Below are 27,441 nucleotides of genomic sequence, written 5' to 3' on the forward strand. Positions count from 1 at the left end.
ACATCTGTTTATCAGCATTGTTCAGTATTTCAATCTGCCCTACAACATTAGTTTCTTCATAATGTGGTTTCCATTTATTTGTGTTATTTACCAGACTCATGCTACATAAACAAATCAAAATAACCCTTCCAGTAACTAAACTTACAGGAAAAAATGTGAAATTCCTACCCTGCACAGGAACTGCTCGTGGTATTTGGTTTGAATCTTAATCATATCCTAGGGTGCGTCTTTGTTGATTCCAGAGATGTATAAAAAACATGAACCTAAATCAAAGCTCTTACTAGCAACTAATTTCTGGGTGTTCTTCCTTTTCCTTCTTTTTTTTTTTTTTTTACTGCAGAGATTTGTTTTTCAAGAACCATTACCCGTTGTCCTAAAGTTGTGCTGCTCCCACTCCTTTTAGCAGAGGAAAAATCCAGCGAGCCACAAAATCAGCAAGAAAACTTGTACAGGGTGACAATAATGCACTTAGGAGAAGAGAATTTGTTCAGGCACTGTTGACTGAGCTGGGAGTGGCACGGACTCACCTGTGGCAGATCCCTCCATGACATGACCAACGTAGGGCCCCTCTTTGAACATGGGTCTGTTGTCGTTCTGGTCGATGACCGAGATGTCCAGGCGGACTGGGCCATCAATGGTTTTGCCATTCATATCCACCACCTCAACTTCCAGCTGTGTGAGCAGAAGAAGGAATAAAGCCATGAGCTCACTGTCACAGTGAGAAGAGAGTAAGGAAAAAAGGAGTTCTGATGAGTGTTGGTGCAGTCACCCCCTGGCAAACACACCGCTTGCAGCCCATTCTTTTGGACCAGGCTCGGAGCAGATCTCTCTAAACAAGAGACATATGTACATTCAAATGGACAATGCCCCCTGGCAGCTTGAAAATGCCATATTGCCCAAAGAATTAACAGATTAGAGTTTTAAAAGTCAAAAAAACAAGACTGCTTGCAAATTTGATCCTAATCGTGTGAAGACTTGGTTAGAATTAGTTTCTTTATTTTTATCAAGCACACGTCCAGTGGACACACATAGAATTATCATGGTAGAATTGACATTAATGCTCACTCAAAAGCCTTTTTAAAAACAAACAGAAAAAAAGGCAGGAAAAACAACAACAACAAAAAGCAGGAATGCTGTAGACATTTAGATATTTTCTCAATGGTGATGGCATGAAGTGCTTGTTAGGCCATTTTCAAAATTCTCTGGTTTCTGATCAGGTGTGGAAGAATGAAAGAATTGCAGTCTCAATCAAGTGGGTATATTCACAAGGGTATAGTCACAAGCTGAAGATCTGTTTGGACTTTCTTTACATCCAAAAACTGGAGAGAAAGATCATACCGTACATCTGAACCCTCCAAACCACGTGCAGCACAAAGTCCCAATGAGTCACCAGGGCAAACCACGCCAAAACTTCTTAAACAGCAGAGAAATCAATTTAGATTGCAACTGTGTGCTATACCTGCAGTTCTCTCCCCTCACAAGAAATCAATAAAATACAGCAATAAACAGGTCTGAGACACCACTATCATTCTCACCTGCCCTTCCCATCCCCAGACTCAACTCTTTAATGGAGTTAAGCCAGCCAGAAAATGAACCTGAGCTCAGACATTAGCATCACTCTCTCCCAGTCTTTCCTTGAGAAAGTGGTGTCAGCAGGGGCTGGAAGTCTCTGAGCATTTTGTTTATATTGTTAATTGATTCTTCATTGCCCTGCCTTATACCTGTAAGTTATTTATAACTTAGTGATAAAACCAGCTGGGAAAGAAATAGGTCAGAATCCTAATTCCTTATTAAAATGGATGGCTTATTATCACCTTTCTCTGGTTTTTGTTATGTTTATAAATATCTTCCAGTTTTTTAATTCTGTGTTAGGTGTGAGTGGGAGTATTTGTTATGAGTGAGACACCTCCTTAGAGGCACTGTTTGTAAATAATGTCACAGTCCATTTTAACATCTACTCACGGCTTATCCTCACTTGTCTAGGAATTGTTCTGCCTTTCCCAAGCATTATTTTTTATTATATGGCTTAACATCTTAAAGGCAGAAAAATATTCTGATTGGAATGATTTCTGGGAGTACTTCCCCTTTAACTTCTGGGTTTTTCAACTCTGAACTTCAAAGTCAATGCAGGAATCTTTGCCATGGGATGTGATGGGGACTGAGAAGGGACAAGTGATTCCATTTCTGAATTACATAAAAGTCAGATACAGTTTTAGCCACGCTTGGAAACTGCTGACAAAATGAATCATAGAATAATTTGGCTTGGACAGGACCTTTAAAGTTCCTCCATTTCTACTCCCCACCATGGGCAGGGAAACCTTTCACTGGACCAGGCTGCTCCAAGTCCCATCCAGCCTGGCCTTGAAGGTTTTCCTGGCATGGAACATCCACCACACCACTGGGCAAACCATGACAACGTTTCACCACCCTTTTCGTAATTTCCCTCTCCTTATATTTTGTTTAAACCTCCTCTCTTTTTGTTCAAAACCATCATTCTTTCTCCTATCAAACAGGCCCTGCTAAATGTTTATCCCCAGCCTTCTTGTAATGCCCTGCAAGGGGCTCTAAGGAGCCTTCCCTTTTCTTCTCTGGCCTGAACACCCCAACTCTCTGAGCTTGTCCTTAGAGAAGAAGAGTTCCAGTCCTCTGCTCATTTTTGTGACCTCCTCTGGACCCGCATGTCCATTGCCCATGTCATTCCTGTGCTGAAGGCTCCAGAGCTGGACACTTTATCAGAGTAAAACTGACTCATCAAAATTATGTTAATTGCTTCGGGAAGTGAAAGAATAGCAATATTTCTCTGTGAAATTCCAGCAAATTAATTTTCAAATTCAAGATAATTTGCTCTTAATCTATCTCTCAGTATCAAGTGACTGAGCTGTTCACTGGAAAGAACAAAGACTTTGCTAAATTTAAAAAACTGCTTCAGCTGCTTAATCAAAATTGTAAGTCATTTAAAACAAAGGCTGATCTAACACTAGTTTCTGGGTTTTTTCTCAGACTTGCACAGATTAAGGAAAAGAATAGGAGATTCTTATTAATGACTGAAATAGATTTACTTTATCTTTGCCAAGTCCGCTGCATCTGAGAGCAACTGTCTGAAAAATTTGGCATGACAGGTCTGTAGGAACATTTACATGATATCTTCTTCATTTTCTTCAGATGACAGAGGACTTTATTTTATTAATCTTTGTACAATAATTTTCAAGCCTGTCCTAAGAATTGAGTTAACTCACCAGCTCCCTTTAAACCAATTCTACAATGTTTTCATAATAAAAGCCTGCAGCACTGAAGTTATGGCCATCATTCTTTATATGATCAGTCTGCAAAAGAAGCTGTCTGATATCTTATCTAGCTTGCCCATGAAAAAAACAAAACCACCCCAAATTAAAACAAAAACAAAAAATCCACAAAATCTGCTCACAAAATAACAACAGAAGTATATTGTTATTTCCAAAAACCTAACACATGCAAGTGAGAAAAGCATTCAAGTAAAAGAAAACATTGGCACTTTGAACAGGCTGTAAATAAAACCAGGTGGAAAATTAGATTGTCCTAACTAACAGAACTGTGAGATTTCAGTCTTTCAATGCAGAAGGCAAGAAAGCCTACCTGGTTTTAATGTAAAACCTGACTGATGTATAAAAGATACTGAATTATTCTTTTGAAAACAAGAAATTGTAATGGCACATTCAGAAAGAGTTTAAGTTCCTATCTGGTTATAACAATGCAGATCCAAGGACATGTGCTAAGCATAAAGACAGATTTGAACAAAGCGAAAAAGAACCAACCTGCAGAGTTCTGCAGCTGTTTATTTTGTGAAAAGCTGATGCATTTCCACTTAAAATTATGGAAATATGTTCATAGCACTGGGAGCTAGATGGTCCCTTCCAACCCAAACCATTCCATGACTCGATGCTAATGATGAATTTATGTTCACCATAATCTAACCTGTGATTTTCAGGAACTCTTGAGGCTAAATCCCAATTCCATTTTTGACACAAGCGTACATGCAAACGACAAAGGATAATCAGCGCTTTAGGAGAAATTTTACATCTCACAGCACAGAACTCCATGACCAGATACAAACAGACCTTGGCTGGTGCCTCTGATATGGCTCAGAAACCCTGATCAAATTAGGCACAGCCATGGAACAGGGAAAAGCAATATAAACCCCAAACTGCAGGCAGGAATAGACTTTATCCTACCTGGCAAACTCCTACTGAACCCTCTCCCTTCTCAAAATGGATTATTTCTAGACTTCCCATCCAATTTCCCTCAGCATATGCAAAGCAAGGATCTTTCATCACCCCAAATATAACGATCTCCTCAGAAGTTAAGCTTATTCAAAGTTGCTCATTTCTGCTTTATTTTAAACAGTTTTGAAGCCTTTCTACTCTGCAGTCAGCAATAACATTTACATGAAAAGATAACCAGTCTCGTTCTTACCATTATTTCAAGTAATTTCAAAGGTTTCTCTTCACAGAAGGGTTGTTTTCATTCATTTATTGCTTTTGGTGAAACAATTCTGGAGAGCCACCTTCCTTTTCTGCATATAAATGTCTATTTTCACTTTGCAGCTTGCCAGCCAATGGCCCACATAAAATTACATCATAAATCTGGAGATTTTCATAAGTAAATCTGGAGTATCTCTTAGTGCTTAATTATCTACAAAGCCTAAGACAGGCTATTTAGTCATTACCTGCCATCTAATTTTAATTTCCAGTTTGTTGCCCACAGGAATGTTTCTCACCCAAGTTTTCCATTTGTTTCAACAGATGCTTTTTCTGCTTCTGCCTCATCCCCACGTTCACAGGAGCACTGCACCATCCAAAATCCTGCAACACCACCACCTGCCCCACCTCAGTTATTCCAATCTCTGCTGGATATATTTATTGAACAGATTAATTCTTGAGAATACTGGTTAGGTTCATTTATCATCAGTTTTTAAGTGTGGATTGACAGTAAGGAAAGGCAATGGACTTAGGGATCTTTCATTCAGGCAATTTCCTGGTAAGAAGAGAAAATTTGGCCACCACTAGGTCATGAAATGTAGTAAAGAAATTCTCTTTATAGTGAAAGGTTGTAGTAAAAACTTCATGTAATTGCCTAACATAACTCAAGAGAAGACAATAATTCAGACAAAGAGAAACTAATTCCAAGTAAATTTTCCTCATTTAAGAGTATGAATAAAACATGAGCTAATATTGCTCCAGAAGAGATGGAGGGAGAGGATGCAAAACAAAAATACTCAGTTTCCTGGAGGTAAATATAATTCTATTACCAGCACAGCACAGCTGTACAGATGATGGCAAAAAGCAGCAGTATTACCTGCAATGAGAGAATTTCACCTGGCACTCAGAGCTAGAGCCAAGGTGGAAAGGGATTAATTAGCCATGTAAGTACTCCAGGAGTATCTTCCACAGGCTTTATCTTGCTACTGCATCCATCTCACAATTAATTATTACATAGTTCCTGTTTTCTTAGCACCACTATCTCTTAACTGTGCGTATTAATTAAACACAATTTTTCAGTCCCAAGACTTCTATCTCTCCAAAGTGACAAGGAATGAATTCTTCAGCAAGAGTCACTTCATCTTCTTTGATCACTTCAGATGCAAAGGTTTGTACACACGTTAGCAGAAATTTTAAGAAAAGAAAGAGGAATTAAGTATTATAAACAGTCAAATATGTGCTTTTATCTCTGGCTTTTAAGGCAGTGGGCTTAGTATTTCAGTAATTAGTCACATCAGTAGACTGAAAGGTCAGGGTCTACATCATATTTGAGAGGCAAAACATAGCAAGTTCTGCCAAGTTTATACACTTTTGACTAAAAAGACCCTTTTACCTTTCCAAAGCTAAAGCTGCATCTGAACCTGTCAACAAGGGGGTTTATCTGTGACTGTCAGATCAACACTCCCATGTTATTTCAACTGTTTTTTCTTTAAACAGAACCAGCCCAAGTCAAAAAACTCTTAGACCCTTAATTAAATTTAATTAAATACCAACTTTGTGCACATTTTGCACACTCTCTTTTGTGCAGTAAATCTCTCTATTGTTCACCCTTCCCTTGAAGGATGAAGCACAGGAACATTTTCTTGGCCACTTTTGCAATCAGTAGCAGCCAGTTCCAAAGAAGTTCCTTGCACCTGCAGCTCCTGCTGCCTTGAGATAACATCAGGAACTCTTTTTCCTCTGGAAAACCTGGCACAGGCAATCCAGGAAAGCCACAATATTCCTAGAAAATGCCATCAGTGCAAGAGCTCCCTGCTGCAGAAAGAAGCTGCAATGCTATACATCTAACATTTCTGCCCAAAAACCAAGCAATTATGAATTCATTACCTAATTGAATGTATATTCTGTGCCACCATTAGTGTCACAGTAAATGCATTTTCTTCCCCAGCTGTGTCTCTGAATCACAATATTATTTTTAAAAAGTGCTGTTTTCTTGTCCAGCTTAAAGCCTGAAATTTTTTCTCTGTTTTAAGTATAAAACGTCTTTTTTTCCTATGAAAAAAATCACAGAAGAGGAACATAAAACCCCCAGAATTGTAGAGAATGATGGCATAAACTGAAGAAAAAAATACATTAATTACATACTCATAAAAGTCTTATACCAAAATGACCTCTGACTTTTCTGTACCCTAAACCCAATTCCGAAAATTATTTTGATGTTTTTGTCTCATTAAAATATAAAATAAGCAATTTGGGATTTAGTAGCAGTTTATTGTGTGTCAACTGAAAAACTACAACCACAAAATGCATAACTTAATCTCATATTTTTACCACCTATTCCTAAGGTTTGTTTTAATGTATAAAAACCCAAAGGGGTCAGCAAGCAGTAATCGGCATTTTCAGGGGGTTTCAAAGTCAGTTTGGAGCAGACAAGATTTACTTGTGAGTTCTTGTGACTATTATTTTAAGATTTCTTAATTTTTTTAATGTTTAAACATTTGTACTAAACCATTCTTTGCAACGATTCCTTTTGCTATTCACAGAACATTTAAGGTTTTATAAAATAGCAGACGCTAGGAACCAGCAATTTCCAAAGCTTCAATCCATCTTTTGCCCCAGATGTATCCCTGGAAATTCCAGTCCCTCTGGGAAATGTCATTTTCTAGGATACAAACAGTAAGACTGCATGAGAGAAAACTGGGTTTAATGGTGAGTTATGTAAAAAGTCCCAGGGAACAAAGGAATTGGGAGCAGAGAAGGGAAGCCTGTGCCATTATCCCAAAATTCTCCCTGTGGGCAGTAGGGATGGGAGGGTGGCTGGGCAGGAGCCGCTCCAGGGTCCTGCTCCCTCTCAGAGCTTCCCCACGGGCTCTGGCTGCATTTGCAAACCTTGCAAACACCCCAAAATCCCCATTTTAGGATGGACATAAAGGAGGTAACCATCCCGATTAATTATGACAAAACTGACAGGACCAACAGCCAGAGAGTGATTCAAAAAGAGAATCCATCACAGAAATAAGATGGGCAAAGGGTGGGAGACAGAGATGAAATGACTTCGCCAAAGCCACAGACCAGACAAAATTTAAATCAGGCTTAAATCTGGGTTTTTGATCTCTGCACACAGGACTGATAGCAATATTCCATCTCTTGCTGAACAAGTAATGTAAATTTAGATTTACAAAGATTATTAAGCTACCAACATGTGCACAGTATGATTTTTCTAAGTGCCTTATGAGACTGGATAATATATCCTATTAAAATAAAAACACCTTTGAAAGATCTTTGAAAATCCAGTTGTCCTCTCAGTACATTATTTTTTCACTCCATTACATGCTATTCTACATCTCTAAAGACACAAAAAACACGGGTGAAAATAATTTTATGGATCCTCACAACAGAAAACCTCAAAGAATCTCTCATATGACTACAAAAATTGAATTAAAATAACTTCTGAAGCATGCATCCTGTTAAGTATTATCTAGGAATTGAAATCAGAATGCCCACTCCAAAAATAACCTCGGTGAACAATCGAGAAGAGCATCCCTCAAATCTGTGGAGTAACACAGCTCTTCAAGGAGCCACGTGTTCCTTCACACAGACCAGAAGTATTAAGGATAATCATGTAAATATTAATTAAAATCTTCCCATATCACAAGAGAGCACATGTTGATCCCCTCGAAAAGGGAGTGTGGGATGTGGGAGAGAGAGGAGGTGTCAGGAATCACCAAAGCAATCAAGTCTAATCACCACAAAAAATATTCAAGAAATCAAAAAGAGACAAAGTAGGACTGGAATAAAGGATTAAGACATAAGCTGTGCCAGAAGTTTTAGACTCTATGCTGCACCACAAAAGCAACAAAGACACATACAAAAGAAAAAAAAATGAAAAAATAGCTTTGCACTTTTAAATAGCTCCTGGCATTATTTGACACCGTTCACCATTCTGGCTGCTCAAAAATAACTCCAAAAGTGGAGGAAGTGGCAAGAATTTAACAGATTTCAACTCGTGAAAGGATGCAAGAAGCAACAGGGTCAGAGAGAGCCCGTGGTTAATCAGCCCAAGAACTAAAATGCAAGATCTCAAATGCATTGCTGACAAGGAAACTCACTTCTTTAGGCATACCAAATAAAGGTCAGTGCAAATGCCAGGGATATAGCACACATACACATATTTGGCTTTGTTATTATCCCTTAAAATATCTGTTCCTGCAAATGAGTAGGAAAAGGTCTTTGAAGTCAAGGATCACTCAGGCTGGTGCCAGGCTAGAACAGAGGTTATAGACCAAGTCTCCCCGTTTTTAAGGAACAAAACAAGCAATTACAAAAGCCCTTGTACAGGAGACTTCACAGGCTGCCCTGGAGGTCACCCCTGCCTTGCAGCACAGGTTTCCAACCCTGTCAGATTCCTGGGGTGACAGCTCACCCTCTTTACCCTGCCTGTGCTCCATGCACAGCTGCAGCCAGGACTCCTTCAAAGCCCACCTGAGAGCAAAGTAACAGTGCTTGGGATCCAAGGGTCAGTGAAGAAAACACTTTAGAGACAAGTGTTTTCCTGGTGGGCTTCCTGAAAGATTTGCTTTTCCTGTAAATAAAATTGCTCTGCTATTCAAAATTTGAAATTTTATCACCGTATTTCATACAGCACATTTGTATATTTGTACTTACAGCCTTGCAAGATGCAGTTCTCTAGCATTCCTAAACTTCACCTTTTGGAAGGTTTGTCTCCAGAAGCCAAGAAAAGAGAACTAGATGAGATTTGTCTCTGCTTACAGGACCGAGATGACCATGCTGCAAATCCTAAGGGCTGTGTTTTACAAAGCCCATTAAAATTTCAGGGCTGCAAAGCTCCCATCACAGAAGGATGCTGTGAAGGATGCTGTGATTGTGGTACAAGGTGTCTGCCATGCCCCTTGTCCAGCACAGAGGATAGCATGATAAACTGTTCAGTGCTCTGTTTGTGTATCTACACAGTTCCTTTCTGTGGGAAATTTAAAAAATATTTATTTAAAATTAAAAAGCTTTTTTTTTTAATTTATGATTCTATTTATTTATTCTTTATTTTTATTCTGCTGCTAAATCTCCTTCCAGCTCCTCTCCCAAGCCTTGGCAGCCCCTCCTGCACTCAGTGCACCCACTTTACCAGCTGGAAGCTGCATGTTTGACCACGTTCCTGCCATGGAACACCCCTCTCCTTCTCCTCACATCCCTGTCTGGTAAACATTTGGCACTTTGCTGCCTGTTTGCTGACACTTTTTGATGCTGATGATAAAAGGTGTGGGAAGCATCATGTCCAGGACTCACTCCCTGCTGTGTGTTTGGTTACACTCGCCAGTAAAAGTGAGTTTATCCACCTCCCTCAATAGCATCAGAGCTTGGAAGCTGTTATGTGAAGAATTTTGACATGTGTGTGGGTAAATACATCCAATATACCCCAGAAGAATCCAGAGTTAATGCTTGGCTTTCCCTGCCCTGCTGCACTCCACGGCCTCAGCAGCTGGGATGATGTGCAAGCACTGGAGGTAACAAATCTCTCCTTATCCTGCCCTGTCATTCCTAAATAAAGGAGTTTTTGCTGATTTTGTCTACAGCCAGCTTTATTGAATTTCACATTATGCCCGGTTGTTTTGTCTTTTTCCAAAAGGGCATTTGTGGCAGGTATTTTTTATAATTCAGACAGCTGATCTTCCTGGTAAGAGCAGCTAAACAGATCAGCACATCCCAGATCACACACACTGAGCAGTTTCTCTGCTTCAGTCCAGCAGTGTAATTTTTTTTTTCTATTAGATCTATATTTCATTCATAGAAAAAAAAATTATCTGAACAGTTTCCACATTATTATAGCAGAAAAGTAGTTTGCAGACATGGATGTAGTGGAAAGATATTCCAAGGGCACCTGATCCAAAATAAAATGTCATTTCAAATTACCTCTTCTGTCTCTCTTAACTGAGTCTTTGTCACTGTTAACATGTTGGACCATGTCTCTACATTAATTGTGAAGAAAGGAAGATTTAGTCAATGAGTCTCAAATTAGATGAATTAACACAGTAAAAGTACTTTCTGAGCAGTCAAATAGCTCTAATGTAATTCCTGAAGGAACAACGAGCATCTGCTGTGTAGTGACACACCGAAGGACAGAATTTATTTCATGTTCTTTTATTTTCCTTGCTAACATTTCACCCAGGAACTTTCTGAAATGCTTCACTGGTCTTCAGCTCTCATGACAACATTACCTGGTAAAACTATTAATCTTAAGGTGTAATTTGCAATTCTAGCACACCTCACTGGATTTATTTATTTATTTTTAACTATTCCAGTCAACCATAATTTACTTCATTTAACAAGTTAGGAAGGCACTTCCTCAGTAAATTTTATGCTCCATAACCACTTCCCCTTAATTCTGAGATCTTACAGGATGTTTTACAACACACAATCCCTGTGCTGCACTTTCACAAAATCAGATCTCTAACCAAATCCACAGACTTCTGATTTACTGATTTGTCACTAACTTTCAGACTTCATCTGTGCCACATTTCCACACCTATTTTGTTTCTGGAGATGAAGATTTCTCTTTTTCTCTCCTTCATGCTTCTCCTAAAATCCAAATTTTGACGACCTTTTCTGAGCAATTTTCAGAATTCCAAGACCCGCAATGTCATCTTTTATCTTTTTTTACCCTTTTCAAATCCTTTTATTATCCACAAATACTAACATGCATAATTTTGAATCCAAAAATGCAATCAAAACTTTTTTTTTTTTAATTAGGATTACATTGTACATGTCTATTTTTTTCTCTGCTTGCATCAAGCTACATCAATTGTATCAGCTGGGTAAAAAATCCTATGTGGAATGTTGTATTTGGCAAAGGGAGAATTGGAAAGCCAGTTATTCCGGCAAAAAGTAAAGCCTGGATATATTCAGTCAAAAAAATTAATTAAATGTTCTGAGCACCAAAAATTGCAAGGGGAAAGAAACTTTTGGAATTACAGCAATCAGCAAGACCCTTTTTCATGCACCCACTGACCAAATGATCATAAAAGGAGTAAATTCCAGAACTCATCTCAGTGAGTATTGCAGGAACATTTTCTTCTCCTGTTGCAAAACTGTAACTCAAACACCCAAGAAAGAGATTTTTGGGACCCACAAAGATAATCACTAACAGAGTAGCAGGTGTCAGTTAAAAGTACAATAGAAATAAAATCATGTCCTAGTACAGAGCAAGAGGAATTAAATTTCAAACAAAGAGGTTTGTTGTGGCAAGACTGGAGAATAAAGCAGACAGTAGACACAAGCATGCAAAGGAGGGAAAATCTTGCAGAGTTTTGAGCTGCTAAAATCTCCTGGGATGCAGCCATTTTTTAAAAAAATTGAACTGTTCTAGAAGAGGAAGTCCTTGAAGAAACTTTTGAAGCTGATGCTCCAAAGCAACACAGGGACTTCTTGCACAGACCAGACTATTGAACCTTGGTGTGTTTATTCCCAAAGTGGCATTGAAGTCACAAGGGGATGGGAAATCATGATGTATTTTACTCCATTACATTCCCCTGTGTCAATTAAGGGACTTAACATCCCAGTACAGATCTTTCCTAAAAATAATAGGTGTGTGTTAAAATCTGAACTTTTTTAAAGCAACAGGGAGCCATTTTAACAGTACAGCATTACTTGCTTTAAATGCATTTAATTATAGCCTGAAGTGTCATTATTTCTGCCAATGTAATTGCAACAGTACCTTTGAGTACACACAGTATCTTATTTAGACATTTCAGACAGTGCCTAAAAAGAGGCAAACAAGATTTACTCACCAAATTCTGCTCTGTGAACAGGCATAATCCTGTCTCCATTCCATTGCTCCTGTCACCTTGTTTTTAAGTTGACAGGCACAGCAAACATGATTGGACTTTACTGTTTATTAAAGCAACAGCTAGTGACAAATTGCCTAAGTGTTCCTCACTCAGTTCTGCTACATCACCAAAACAGGTTCTTCTCCTATGGCCTGCCAAGGTGACTTCTCATCAATATATTGCTGGTTCAAACATAAAATAATTTCTTTTATTTGGAGTAACCTATTTATAAATCTATCACTATTAAGTAACTTGCTGGGTCAATGCAGAGCACACAGAGAAACTCAGAACAATCGATCCCAAAAGTTTGATTTTGGAGCTGAAATCAGTAGTAATCCATCAACCCCGTGGAGCCTCTCAAAAAGAATCAACTATTCTGGTTTTAATTGAGGTCTTTTGTAGAGCTAAAGGTTTGCTATTTTGGCACCAGGTAAGGCCCCTGCCGTGGGAATAACAAAGGCTCCTAAACCCGTGTTTGGAAAGGACGTGGGTGACTCCATGGCTCTATAAGGAAAGCAAAACCAACTGCAAAAAGAAACCAACTTAAAATTATTAGGTCTACTTAGGAAGATCTCCAAATCTTTTCTCAAACATAAAGAAGGCCAAGAAGAATTATTTTAGAACTTCTGTTTGTTCCATTTTACGCCAGAGAAGGGAACGGGAACAAAAGGAAATGCAATAAAACCTGGAGCGGGGAGATCATTTTTCTGGAGGTGAAATGTTTTATTCACACGGTTGTGGCTCCCCAGGCAGGGCTGCTGGCTCACCCCAGTGCTCAATAGATGGCACTCTGTGCTCTCCTCCAGCAGCTCTCCCACCACCATCACCGGAGCAGCCCACAGACAGACACTGCTCCGCGTTTACTCAACCGCCCTGGTTTTACTACGCACACCGCCTAGAAAGAATTGCTTTTTATCAGGACGTAAATGAGCTTCATACTGAACAACTGAGAGAAACTGGAAGTTTTAGCCGCAGAAAAACACGCTTGTAAGAAATGTAAAGTGATCAGATCTTCATCTCTCACTAAGAAGTCAAAAATCAAGCATGAATATGGATTGTCTCTTCAGCAATGAACAAAAATTGTGTAACAGGAACATTTTCCTGCATTAAAAAAAAACAAACAAACAAAAAAAAAACATTCAGAGAAGGATTCAGTGAGTGTTCAGTAGAATGTTGGGGAAAAAAGCCTTTTAAAAATGTGTACTACTAAACACAGCATTCATAGCCCATCAAATCCTGACATGTTCTGGAATATGATAGCACCAAACGATGTCACTCAACTGGGTTTGACAGCAGGTAAATTATATCATGTAAGAGTTTAACTAAAATGAAATTGTTCACTAAAAATAATCTTGCTCTATACAGGATTTTCGATGTTATAAAAATGTTCTAGCACTAACAAAACAACAGACAAGGAAAGTGACATTAAGTTTATTTTTCTGCTTTATGTTCTGCTTTACCCAGCAGAAGATCATAGAGAGCAGAACTGAATAAATATATGGAAACATCTTTTTTTAAACCTTTTTCTCTGAATAGGTTCCTTTTCAGAACCACATTTATCTTTTAGAATTACCCATCAAAGGCTGCAATTAAACACATTTCAGCCTTTAGTTTTGGAGGCCAGCGTTGAGTGGCTGTGCTGACTGATCCCTCCAGTCACCTGGCATTGCTGCTACTCTCTGACCTGCCTTACAAACACTTCTAGGGCTGCAATAGGCAATTTCCAGCTCAAAGCTTCATGGCAGCACATGCTGGTGAGCTTATCCTATCCAATAGCATGACTGCTATTTTAATTCTATAAATATCCAAATTTCTTAAACTCATGCTGTTAGGAAACAGATACAGCCACTTCTGCCATTGCAGCAAATCTGGGGTTTGCTGCACAATTAAATGTTTGACTTGCTGCTTTTTCAAGGTTCACATCATACAGCTGATTTCTTCTTTTTGTGATATTTATTATTTGTATAAAATATGTATTCATTAATAGATGTAGCTGGATGATTTAACAAACAGAACCCAGTAACCTAGAAATGGGCTCACATTGAAACCTACAGTGCAAAATCATATTGGCAGTTGTCAATAGCTGTGAACACCCAAATTTAACCTAAAAGTGGTTGATTTTATTGATGGAAGCATCTTAAATCTTTGCTGTTTCCTGGAAGGAAGCAAACTGGTTTTCAGTGATCTTGCTTTTATACCTGTTGCAGTTTTATAACCTGATCACAGGAAATAGGATGAGTGACTAACATGATGCTTGGTCAGCCTGCAGAGGGCAGGTAAAAATTGCATCAAATAATGAATACACAGGTAAATTCTGTAATTACCAAGGTAATAAACTATATAATAGCCTAAGAAATATTGCTGTAATGATCATTCAACCTTCATGTCCCCTATTCTTTGCCTGCCAAGAAACTTCACTTTTCTGTTACCAAGGGAGGTTTCTGTGCATTCAAGTTCCCTCAAGTAAATTTTACTTCAGATTTGTGTATTATTAATGACAACATTTCTTAGACTTATTTCTTGTTCCTTCCACCAACAACCACCAAAGCTCATTTACCTTATGCAGAATGCAATTAGTAGGTATCGTATTTATTTGACAGATTTCTCATTTTCTCAATTCTGTGTAATTTGACAGGGACTATTACAGATCTGTAACTAGTCTTTCAGAATGACTTTCACAAGGTTAGTTCACTTATTAATTGACCCTTGGTAATGGTAATTTAAGAAGCATATTAATCTCATCTGTCAGTTCCAACACATACTAGATGTATAAAATAATTTGTCTTTTGCAAGGAGCCTTGCAACAGAAATGAAGTGTCTAAATTTTTAATTAATATACATTTTCTTTCAACAAACGAGATTGGACTGGATGGAGACTCCTTTTCAGTGGTTTTCTTTATTCTCCTTTAGAAGTCCTTTTCTTTCTCATTGTGAAGATAAACACACTTTCACCAGTCAACAGAGCCTATGATCTAAATAATCTTCTACAAAGGACATTCTGGTATTTTTAACAGATTCCTGAAACTTAAAAATGTGCAAACAAAGCATTTGGCACTTCAACAGCAATGTCTTATTACATACACAGATTAAAGGTTTCTGGAATTAAGGAGGTTTAATACACGAAGAACATTAAACAAAAGATTACTACTCAGAAATTGAAAAACTTCAACCAGTAGCAGATGCTTGAAGTTGCTGCAATCTTATTAAAATCTGTTTTTCTGATGCACCATAGCTTGAGCAGAGCCTGCAGTTTACGTCTAAGAAAGAAGCACTCAACATTCTTAATCCCAAATAAGGGCCTTATGTAACTCGTCTCTCTTTACTCCTTTCATTAATCACATTATGGGAACAGCTAGCAGCAAGGGAACGGCACAAAGAACCACTGGTGCCACACGAAACCCGGGGGAAAGGCAGCTCCTCTCCCAGAAAGTCCAGAGGGCACAGAGCTTCCCCAAGGACCTGCGCAGCTCTGGGGAAGAGGTCCCAGCCTGGCCACCAGTGCTGGGGGCTGTGTGTTCAATCCAGCTGAAAGCTGAGCTGTCCTTGCCCCCTGCTCCAGCCCCCGTGTGCCCCCAGGATGAGGGCGAGAGGTGGGAGAGCTTTCACTGTGAAAGGGGCCAGGACAGAGAGCGCACGCTCCTCTGGGGGCTGTGCTCAAAAAGCTGCTCAGACCAACACTTCTGCATTACCCCAAACCTCTGGCAGCCTCAGCTGTCGTTGCCTCATGCTGGCAGCAGGTTTCTGCTGCTAATGTTCTGCAGAAATGCAAAATCCTACCAGCCCTACAGGGCTGAAAGCCCTTGCAGGCAGCAGAGATTTTACAGCCTCGCCGGATTAAGCATGCGGAACAGAGGGACAGCCAGAGTTTGCAGTCACTGGGTCCACAGAAGGCTCACAGAAGGTCTCCAGGGAAAAGGAAAGGGAGCCTGGAGATGCCAGAGCCGGGGCACCTGCCCTGGGTGGGGGAACAAATCCCATGGGAATCCCCCACACAGCGCTGGTGTTTTCTGCCACGGAATGCTCCCGTGGATCAGGAGTGGGAAGTCAGGAGTGCATGATTCCCTCGTATTACACATTCCCACGTGGGACTGCTTCCCCAGCAATGACCACTCCGTGCTATTTAGGGTAATCGGGGTCCAAAGAGCAGTAACATATCCAAGACCAAAATGCTGCCAATATTGGCCAATGCTCCCTTGCTTAAATTCCCACAAGTTCCAAAAGCACTCAGACTTGGCCAATAGTTCATTAAGGAGTCACTTTCCATGAAATGAAGCAAATATTATAGAAGATAGAAGCAAAAAAACTCTGATCTCTTGTTCACTGAAGCTTATCCCACTGCAATATTTAAGGTACTAACAACTTTGATCATTAAAAGCTAGAGACAGCTAGACCAAAACCAGGGCTTTGACTTAACAAAATTTCAGACACATGAATATCCATTTCCTCACTGCCAGCATGACAGATTTTGTTGGCAAGTACTTGAGATACTTTAAGAAAAACCATAACCATCCTATTTATTGGCTGTATCATCATAATGTCACCACCACTGTTAATCTACAGTGTAAACAGGTATTCAAGCAATTCTTTAAAAAAAAAATACTCTACAGAATACAGTGTCTCTTTCAGAATCATTACTGTCAATCATTTGAGTACAAGTTTTAAGTGCTGTTAAAATTCAAGCTACTTAAACAATTGATCATCATATGGAACCACTTTGCCATTTCCTACAGCCCATGAGTAAACCCAGTGTTAAAAACTCAGCTCTGAAACTTCTAAGCTTAGAAAAGAATGATTTCTTATGAAGATCAGAGACGTTAGTGCACATACCTCAAGAAAGGATATGGACCCTTGTATGTACGTAGCTGTTAGAAGGCAGGGAAATCACACCAGGCTGCAAAACTGGCAACAAAATTAGCCTTTGATTCCTAGAATTCAGGGGCATCATGCATTGATTTCTTCCAGCTGAACATCTGCATTTCATTGGAGGGTCTGAATTTAAAATGATTCTGGAGACTTGCAAGTGCCAAGGAACTTTGCACAGACAGAAGGAGCATTTTTCTCTGTCCCAGTGCAGGCTCCTACCAGTGTGGAACATGGCAGCAAAGGTCAGAGGTGATTTGGGACATGTTTTATGCTTCATCACCCTCATTTCAGGATTGGCAAACCACACTGTCATCAGAAACAATCCTACTGCAGAAAGAGCTACTGACAACTGGGGAATCCCAACTGTTACACACCATTTCCAACAGCAAGTGCAGAAGCTCATCATGTTGTCAAATAAAATAAATCCTGAAAGCTTTCTTTTATAACCTCTCAGTCCCTAACTTCCATCCAGTACCTTCACCTGAGTTACTGTAGATCAATCTAGCAAAAAAATGAAAAATGGGAAAGTGGAAAGAAAGGAGGACTCGGACATTGAGTGAAATGATTTTCATGCATTGCAAGGTTTCTGACTAACAAACCCCCGTATTTTACTGCTTGTTCATTTTTATACTCTGTTTTGCCTTACTTTCTGATGATCACTTGTCTTGTATATTTGACAGGAAACCTATATGCCCAAACAACTTTCTTGACTTCCTATTAGGGAGAGCAACACAAATATTCGCACACACACATAAAAAGAACATAAACAGCAATACATTAAGTGTTTACTTTCTGCTTTGGATAAAGTATGACCCTTTTAATACCAGAAGAAAAATCTCTCTCTTGAAAACAGGCTGCTTCTGAAACTCAGAGGAGATGAATGCCCTATTTAATACTTTTGAAAAGGCTGAATTACTGCACAGATGGTCATCACCTTTGCAGCTCTTGCATAATTGTAGAATAACTTCACGCACAGCTTTGCAGACCTAAGGGAATTTTAATGCATTCTATGGAACCCTTCAATAATACGAAAGGAATCCATGCTTGCCAGTTAGTATGCATCTTTAATAAGAGAACTATTACTCCCAGTGGTGTGATCCATGGTGTTAGGATTCAAGCAGCAGGAGTACAGAGAGGTGGATGGGCCAAGGGGAGATCCCCAGAGCCAAATCCAGTGAGGGGTGCCTGACACCTGCACTCTGCTCTTGCTCCCCTCTGACGATGAGCTCGAGGATGAAAGGTGAGCTCCTGAGCATGGCTTGCAGTCTGCTTTCATTCAAATGGGTTCAGGTCATCACCTCCAAGCCCACTGCACAATCTGAACCAAAACACCATCAGAGACAACTGGAGAATTCATTTCTAAAGCTCCCTCCCACTCTAAAGCCAGAGCTAAAGAAGAGGCACCTCAGGTGAAATCCTCTGTCCCACCTGCCCAGCCCCTCTGCAGCCCGTGCCCCTCCAAGTCTCGTGCAACTCAGCAGCAGCTGCAGCTCCAAAAGCAGCTCAGGCTGGATGCTGCCTGCTGCTGACCTTGCTTCCCCTTACTGGGGAGATGAGCCTGTGCTGTGCAGTGTTTGCATCCTGTCTGAACAGCAGCTTTGCAGGAAACCTCACACATAAAGCTGTTTGTCCTTCATGAAGATGAAACCTGAATTGAAAATAGGCCGTTATGCAGAGAGGGCTTAATTTATGCTCCCTATACAAGCTGGAATGAAAGCAGCCCACAGAAGAATCTAAACACTGAGCTTTATCTCCGGGCAAGTCGGAATTCAAGCTTTTAATGTTCATTTTGCCTTCCTGTTTTTCAAACTGTCCAGGAGAAAAGGATAATAATGGAACAATTTTTCATATAAAATGTGCATTATGAATAGCCATTAGCTAACAAAAAAAAAAACAAAAAGTGAGAGGAAAAGCAGGTAACACACCATGTAAATCTTTGATGAAATGGAAGCTTCAGGAAGATGTAAAAGTCAGTGCCGAACACACTGAGATTAAATGGAATTCTCAATTATGCTCTTGGAAAATGAAGTGGGTATAAATTTGATTTGTCTGCAGCTGCAGTCCTGTAGGTTGCTCAGTAATGGACACTGACAAATAAGTCTAAAATCACTGAAATCTCTTCCACGGGTTGCAGGATAAGACTGTGTCAAGATACAGATGTAATGAGGAGTTTAAGAGTAGTTTTCTCTGCTATTGGCATAGAAATGCCATGCATATGTGCAGAGATTAAAAATGAATAGGACAGAGGGAGGAATAGGCAGGGAGAAGGCACAAATTTGTAAAACCCAACCATAAGTTTCTAATGAGCCAAAACAATTTTGTAAACTAAGCTTTGAAATGTAAATTGCCCTCATTCCTTCTGTAAACTGTCAGCACAGAATTTAAAAATGTGAAAGACATAATTTTTAAAGACTGCTGACTAAAACCTCTGCTCCCTATTTTTACATTATTTCACCTTATTGCTCTTATAATTTCTATTATGGTAATAGTGGGAATAAATCAGGATCCTTACTGAAGTGAGGAGCTTGTAAACTAAACTACGTGGTTAGAGACAGGCCCTGCTCCAATATGCATAAAATCTGAATTTAAAAATACTCTTGTGACTACAAAAAGACATACTAGTGTTTTTATTTCAAATTAAGCTACAATCTCTGGGTCTACCCCTGGAGTAACCTCTCAGAATCAACTTACACCGCACTGTCTGGACACTGTGCCATGAACTAAGCTGGAAAGAGTGAATGATAAAGTTTTTGATTCTGTCAATTAAACTCATGGATAGGTTTTCCTGGATCTTGATAGATCCTCACTTAGGTGTTTCTTCATCCCTGCAGGAAGCTCTGAAGGCAGTAAGAGAAAAAAAGTGGTCAGTTACTGAGAGAGCTGAAGAGAACTTGGAAGAGAACTCACATCACTCTACCAGAGCTTCAGGGAGTCAAAGTTAGCATAACATTCACAATCCCATGATCACCTAGAAAAAGCCTGTGGGATTCACTGATCTGGCATCATGGAAGCAAAACAATGATTAAAGGTGGGAAGATAGCAGCACGAGAAGGCCCCACTCAGATCCTTCCCTAAGTCAGGATCATTCTGGTGGTGTTCTCATTCTTTCTCTCCCTTTGGCAGAGAGGTGTTGAAACAGCAAGACACAAAGTGGCATTGTTCTGCAGTTCATTAATAAAAACAGCATGGTTTCATTCATGTTGAAGAAATAAGCCAACAACTTTTCACCGTATTCTGGCCACTGTGTCCAGTGAAACATTCTGAATCTTTGCTCTTGTCCCTTCTGCTCTTTTTTACCTCTGACAATCTTGGTGATTTTCTGACCTACTGATGGGATTTTGCAAATTCAGAGAATTTGCTGAAGGTGATGATGGCAACTAAAATGGAAATGGTGTAAGTCTTTCCAAAAACTAAGAGAAATTAATAGCTGAGACAACAAGCTGACAATTCCATCACTGAAAGCAGTATGGAGTCTGGCTTGGACTGCAGGACAGCCAGGATCTTACCTTGTGGGTACCATCTGAAAATGCTCTGTTTGCCGTATTTTGCTTGTACCATATGGACTGTAAATATAAAACTTCCCTCCTACTCCAGAGCACTCAGCCTTGAACACAGCCACACCTCACATCTTCTCACAAACAGATGGCTAGGCTCTTAATATTTCATGGTGCTGCCCTTTGGAGTTATAGGCTTTGCACAAATAAACAAAACACACATTAGACAGCACTTGGCATCTTGCAATGAAATACAACAGGGAAACATTTAGCACAAGTTTAGTACATGCAACAGAAGAGCAGAAAATAAGGATTTTTATTTTTTAAAACAAGAATATGCAACAGATATTCCCCATCTCCATTAATTCTGTGAGTTTTCAATAAAGAATGCCTTTGGTGAATACACTTTTAACATTATAAATGTATCACTGAGAGGTAATTACTGCTGTAATAGCTATAATGTGTAATGCACTACTTGTTAACATTTGGTAGGTGACCCTTTGATTGTTTAGTGCTCTCACTTCACTGGGGTTATTTAATTACAAATGGATCCTGTTATCTTGTATTAACCACCACATCAAGTATTACTGTCCAATTAATGAAGAGCTATTATTTACAAAATATTAATGGTTCCTATTTAAAATGAACTAGTGGAATTTTTAAAGCATAGATTTATATATGCTCAGCAAATTCAGCTCAAGCAAAGCTGAAGGTCCATCCAACCACAAGTAACTGGACAGTAAATGAGCAAATCACTGCCTGATTCTGGCAACTTCTCCCTTTTGGTTGACATGAAAGACATTAAATAATTTTCTTTTCAAAAATTGTTTTTTTTGTATTTTAAATATTTTGATATGAATTGAGGAAATGAACCTCAAAATGAACAACCAAATTCGTATCTCTTAATATTAACCATGCATGGGTTCATCTCTCAGCTAAGAGTCACATGTTGGGACTATAATCCCAGAATAGCAAAGAAATGTCTCCCTCATTCCTTTGGTATTCTTTTTCTAAACTATTTGCTAGTCTAAACTCCATGGAAAACATGGGAATATGCCAAGGGATGTGTTTTACTTGCATAGTCTTGAAACAGTGGCAAGCAGTAACAGGAACCAGGCAGGGTTCTCTAGGTACAAATTTGAGATTTTTATCACCTCTCCCGTGACATTTTGGACATGCAAAAGTCAATTGATCTAAACAGACATTTCACATAATTCTATTTATCCCTCTGTTCTGTAAAAAAAAAACCAATCCTGTGGAAAGACACCTTGTATGACTTATATTTAATTTCCTGAAGCCTTTTATGTAGGCTTGGTATATATTGATATGAAATGAACACCACTGATGATTTAAACTTCAAAAAGAAAAAACATAGTGAAATCTGGATCTAGGATGGAAATTCCTGAATGGGGAGAGCCATGAGACTGGGCGAGTTTATCTTTTTCAGTGCTTTTTTTTTCCCCCAACACTACTTTTCCCTTATTAGCCACAGAGCCAAAACAGGAGATGTCTGTGAAAAACCCCTTGTCAGAAAGTGCTCAACTTTCTCTAAATTTCTTCAGCATCATCAGCACTTGAAGCTATTGTTCCAACATAACAACATAAGCACATTTTCTTTTCAGAGTGAAAGAAAAGTAGGTCTCTCTAAAAGAAGCTGTGAGTAATTACTTCTCAAGGTTCTATTCATAAAACACATCTGGTTTATAGTCAGGTCACATATATCCCACATGGTTTTCTCTGCACTTCAAGTTGATTTAGTCTATTCGACGAGACAAAAAAGTTGAGCAGGTTTTTTGCCAGTATTTTTCAGGGATGGGATGAGTGATCCTTCACTCTCCCAAGTAAAAGAAACAAGAATTATTGAAGAAATTAGCCATTAGAAAGCCTTTGTTTCCTCTGTGAGCTTCCTGCTAATGGCAGCACTGTGGCTCACAAGCCCATACGTGTTGTGGCTCATCTCAGGATCAGCAGCCCCTGAGCTCTTGTTGCTAAGAAACAGCACTCAGTTATATTTGAAATATATATTATGAAAAGGTGCTGTTTTTTCTTTGTGAAATAAATACGTTGCTAGATTGACAGCCAGGGAAACAGGCTGAGGGAGGTATTGTTGCTGTCAGGGTTCCACAATAGCAGCCATGTGCCCTGATTAAAGCATCTTAAACTGTGCAACATCCATTTAGCTGCTGGCATTGTGCTAAAATAGCTCAAAAGTGCATTGCACCAATTAAATTCAGCCTTCATTGTAAAAGATATTTATTCCCATTGAGCTGGAACCTGAAATTTGGAGTCCTCATTATCTGACTAAACATGGAGCTGATAGATGTCCATGACACAAATGTGTGTGCATCTCATTTCTGTGTCTGTGTGTCACCAGACACATCCTCATGGTATTTTCCTCCCTGGAGAAAATTATTTCAACAAGACCATGATGTTGCTCCTAAAGGCAAGGAATTTAAAGCTTCACACCTTCCTCTCCCCTCCAGCTTTTACCCTTTATTGGCAAAGAAAATATGCAAAGTAACCCCAGATGACCATTAGAGGAAAAGGAGTTAAAGCAAAGTTTGGTAAAAGGACATTGTTTCTCCTAACTATTTATTAGTAAATAAATTTAACACAAAAATCTGCAACGTCTGAAACGTGCACCTCCGGACCTAAGATTTTTAGGTTATTTTGTATTTCCTGCTTTGATAAGATTATTCTTTGCCAGCACGTTAACAACAAAAATTAGGAAGGTACAATTAATCATAAAAAGACACGTAAAATGAATGTGTTTTTAATAATGCACTAAATTACCAAAAACAATCGAGAATTACGACTGCAATCTCTTCAGTTCCACTGAATCCCTCTCAAAACTTTTGCAAGGGTATTCATCCTCTTACAGATTATTAAATCTCTTGTCCCTTTTATGACAAAATTTAGAAGTTCAACAACCACAATTTTCCGTATCAAGGCTGCTCCTGAGGCAACAGCATTTACAAAAGCCTTTTCCAATGGAAAGTTATTCAGCTCATTACCTCCAATTAATTAGGGCAGAACTGCTGCCCTCATGAGCCAGTGATGACTTGGTAATTGAGAAGATGTAACTGGAGATCCCAATAAGGTCTGGAGGTTGCACACTTTTGGTTTAAATCAGAAACACCCACTGGCACTGTAGGACACAACATGTTCTGTGATCCTCTGACTTCAATTAATGGGAGTTTGAACAAATTAATGGTCTGAAGAATGGTAATTTTAGCAGAAAATGGAGCAAGATTTGGCTGACATGAGCAAATATTAAGAGAAATAAACCAAATGTCAATGCAGTCATTCCTGGGTCGTTTCTCATGAAACTTGGGTTCTGATTCTGTCTTACACTGGTGACCTTCTAAAGCAGATTTGAGATAAGAAGTAAAATAGAAGCAGTCCTGAACATAATTAAGACTTACTTTAGGAATCCTTAACATTAAGCCTGTCACCTGCAGGGGTTTCATTTTAAGTTAAGGTGTATATAAAAATCCTTGCTATCCTTGCTGATGTGACACAAAATAAAAAACTTTGCAATTTCTTATTTAATTTCCATTTTAAAATATGTATATGCTTATACAACTCTATACATATGTATGTATATTTTCTTGATGCAAGAATGTGGTAGTGATCAGCCACAAAATAAAAAAAGGAACTGTTCAAAAGAAAATGAAGGAAAATCAGTCAAAGTGCCAAACTTCAAATGCTTTCAAATGAGTTGATAAGATTACAAAAAGTGAAAAAGCAGAACCCGCGGGAAATTCCTAGATTATTTTCTGCTTAAAAATACTATGAAAATATTAGGACATGAAGAGAGTCTTAACAAAATAATTGAGTCTAGATCCTGTAAATGCAGTTTTTATGATTTTCCATTAGACAAAATTTGAATTGAAAATATTGTTCTAAAAATAAATTACTTGTCTCAACTTCTTATCTCTACCCATTTTATAAGAACACACAGGTTTTTTGTCAGTGACTTAACCCACACCTTAAACTTTGATTCACTTCTCCTAAGGTACAACCACCCTTCCAAAAACATGTGGAAGCCTCTTTAGTCACTATTTACGTTTGAACCAAATTCCCTTTCAGTGAAAGATATCCAGTGTGCACCTTCCACAAAGCTCAGCACATTAATGAGGTTTTAATGAGCTCAGAACTGTTGGCTTTGGTCCACAGGACCAGCCTGGCTGAGACAGATCTCAGCACAAGCACAAAGTAAGTGATTTCATACCACAGCACGGTTTATTTTCAAGGTGAAAAATAAAAAAAAAAAAAATATATATATAGATTAAAACAGAAAGGGAGCTCACCAGGACTTCCAAACAAGAGCACAAAAAGAAAATAAAAAATCCCCAAGCTGAAAGAATAAGCTGATAACTGTCAAAGTCTATGTTCTTACAAGCTGCAGAGTTATATCCTGGGATTTCAGAAATGTTGGGATGTCAGCATCCAACTGCCCCACAGGCTGCAGGCAAAACAACAGTGTGATGCCTTACTTTGAGACTTGCCATTGCAGAATCCCACTCCAAAGGTAAAACATACATTTCCTGTTGTAGGTGATAAAAAAGCAAAACACTGCAGAGAGAGAGGCTCTCTTCTGTAGAAGGTTTTGGGATTTTGAAACTTTTTTTTTTTTGACAGATTAAAGCCAAAACAGAATTTCAATTCTGTGAAAGATAACTAAGAAAAATTATTAAGGAAATTACTTAGGTTGCTTTAGGACACAATAAAAAGGATTTTTTTTTTAAAGCTGTAAGAACAACCTGAACTGGATCTTGACAAACTTTTGATCCTCCAATACAGCAAATGGACTGAACTGAATTTAAACAACCTTATGTATTTCCTGGATGGAATAGTCTTTCAGACAGTGCATTTTACAAGTCTGGGTTTTCATTTAAACTTGTCATTAAGAAGGCACCAATGAATCTCCTCTGGCCAAAGAATGTATTTTCTTTTAAGAATATCTGATGTTCTGCAGACCATCCTGCCACACTGACATCAGATGAGCTCTGTCTCAGGGACAAAAGTCCCAGTTCAATTTCTCTGAACATCTTCTATTAATGACATTATGGTGTAAATTCAGATTAAATTGAAGGTCGGGACACTCAGAAAACACCTGCAGAAACTGCCTCCTCCTCTGAAGAGGGAAATGCACTTCCATCCACAAATGGCATCGAAATTCAGTTCCCCAAGGGTGAAAAGCTGGGCCCCTGGAAAAGCTGGAGCTTTTTGTTTGTTTGGGGTTTTCTTTTGCTGTTTTAATGGTTTTTGGAGGGAGAAGGGGTGCTGGGCAGGGTAGAGGGTTGGGTTTTCTTTTCTATTTTTGTAAATATTAAACCAAAAAGAGAAAAGACCATTCAGATCATTTACTGCCTATTCCTACCTCACAAATCCCTGAGGACAATTTATCTTAACTTGTTTGGATCAAAACTAAGGCTCTTTGATTCCAGAGAGTGTTGTGGTTTTTGTTTGATTGTTTGTTTTTTTTTAAATAAATTTGAAAATACAGAAGTAGAGAAGTGTAGAGTTCAGAAGAAAACCAATGCCAGGTTGGCATGGCTATGCAAAACCAACATAATGCATACTGAAGAAAATTCTTTCATCTCTTCCTAATTGCTCCTCCTTTGAGAAACACGGACAGAAAAAAAAAAATGCACTTCAGTTCAAGGATTTATATTTGTATTACTAATATCTTATAAAGGATGTGGAATGGGTTGGATCAAAAAAAGAACCAATCCAAATCCATTTCAAAAAGACAATTTTGTTTTCCTGTTGCAGTACATTTCTTCTGAGTGAGTAATAATATGCAAGACTGCAAGGAGAGTTTTGCTGTAGCTGAGGCTACAACTAAATGAGAATTGCAAAAGTCAAAAAATTAGAGCAAAAGGACAATTTCCCAAGGCTCAGGACCCTGCTGCTTGGCTGGCACACTCTGTGTCACTGAGCCCATTACTCTGTCTCACAACCTGAGACATAAATGATCCGTAAAATAACTCATTGTCTCTCCACCCAATTAAAAAACAAATTGCTGAACCAGAGAAACAAAACCAAACCTAATTCCAAGTTAAACGTGTCAATTTTTTTGTGTTTCATTCTCTGAAAAAGAAAGGTAGAGCCAGTGGAGCTTTAAAGCCTCAGGACTTCAGAGAGTCCCAAAAATGCAACAAAAAGGAAAATTTTAGTGCTTGGTGGATGCAGATGGCAAAACATGGGAACTTCTCAGCATCCTCCTCTTGTAGCACCCTGCTCCATCAGATGAGAGCCAAGAAATTGCCTCATTCTCTTGAAGTTCACTGGAGATCTTCCCATACGGGATTTATTGGCAGCTTGGATATTACTGCAAGCTTGTTGTAAACCACCTGGTTTAATCTTAACATCAAAGAGCTGGGGATTTAATTTATGAAACTTTTTAAAGTTTTTCTGAACCCATAGCAGCTAAGTATATTTCACATCCCATCTGCTTTCATTCTTGTTTCTTCCTCACAAGAAACTATTCTGGTAACAATCACACTTGGGCAGAAGATAAAGCCAGAAAAATGCAATAAATGAATATTCTGAAATATACAGAAATGAGGAGTATGCTCGTATCTATTTCACTGCAAAAGAGAATTGCACTTGTAAATTTTTTTCTGAGAAAAAATATTATAAATTTATTCCATAACCATGAAAAATTACAAGTTTCAAATAGTTTTGAGGGTGAGAAGACAAGAAAAGAGGAAAAATAAGTACCTGTTAATACAGCAGAATTCCACTGCAAGGATTATCAGGTATTTCCACTTCTTCATCAAT

At 38.8% G+C, this 27,441-nt stretch overlaps 1 protein-coding gene across 1 annotated transcript in view; it reads right to left on the reverse strand.

Moving 5' to 3' along the window:
- Window positions 1-27,441, reverse strand: part of CDH13 (cadherin 13) — a 329,961-nt gene that overhangs the window by 161,604 nt on the left and 140,916 nt on the right. Inside the window, exon 6 of the mRNA XM_062500268.1 lies at window positions 528-672. Coding sequence (XP_062356252.1) covers window positions 528-672 — 145 coding nt within the window. The remainder of the gene's footprint in view (window positions 1-527; window positions 673-27,441) is intronic.

The sequence above is a fragment of the Cinclus cinclus genome, chromosome 11, assembly GCF_963662255.1.
Source record: "Cinclus cinclus chromosome 11, bCinCin1.1, whole genome shotgun sequence".
Lineage (NCBI taxonomy): Eukaryota > Metazoa > Chordata > Aves > Passeriformes > Cinclidae > Cinclus > Cinclus cinclus.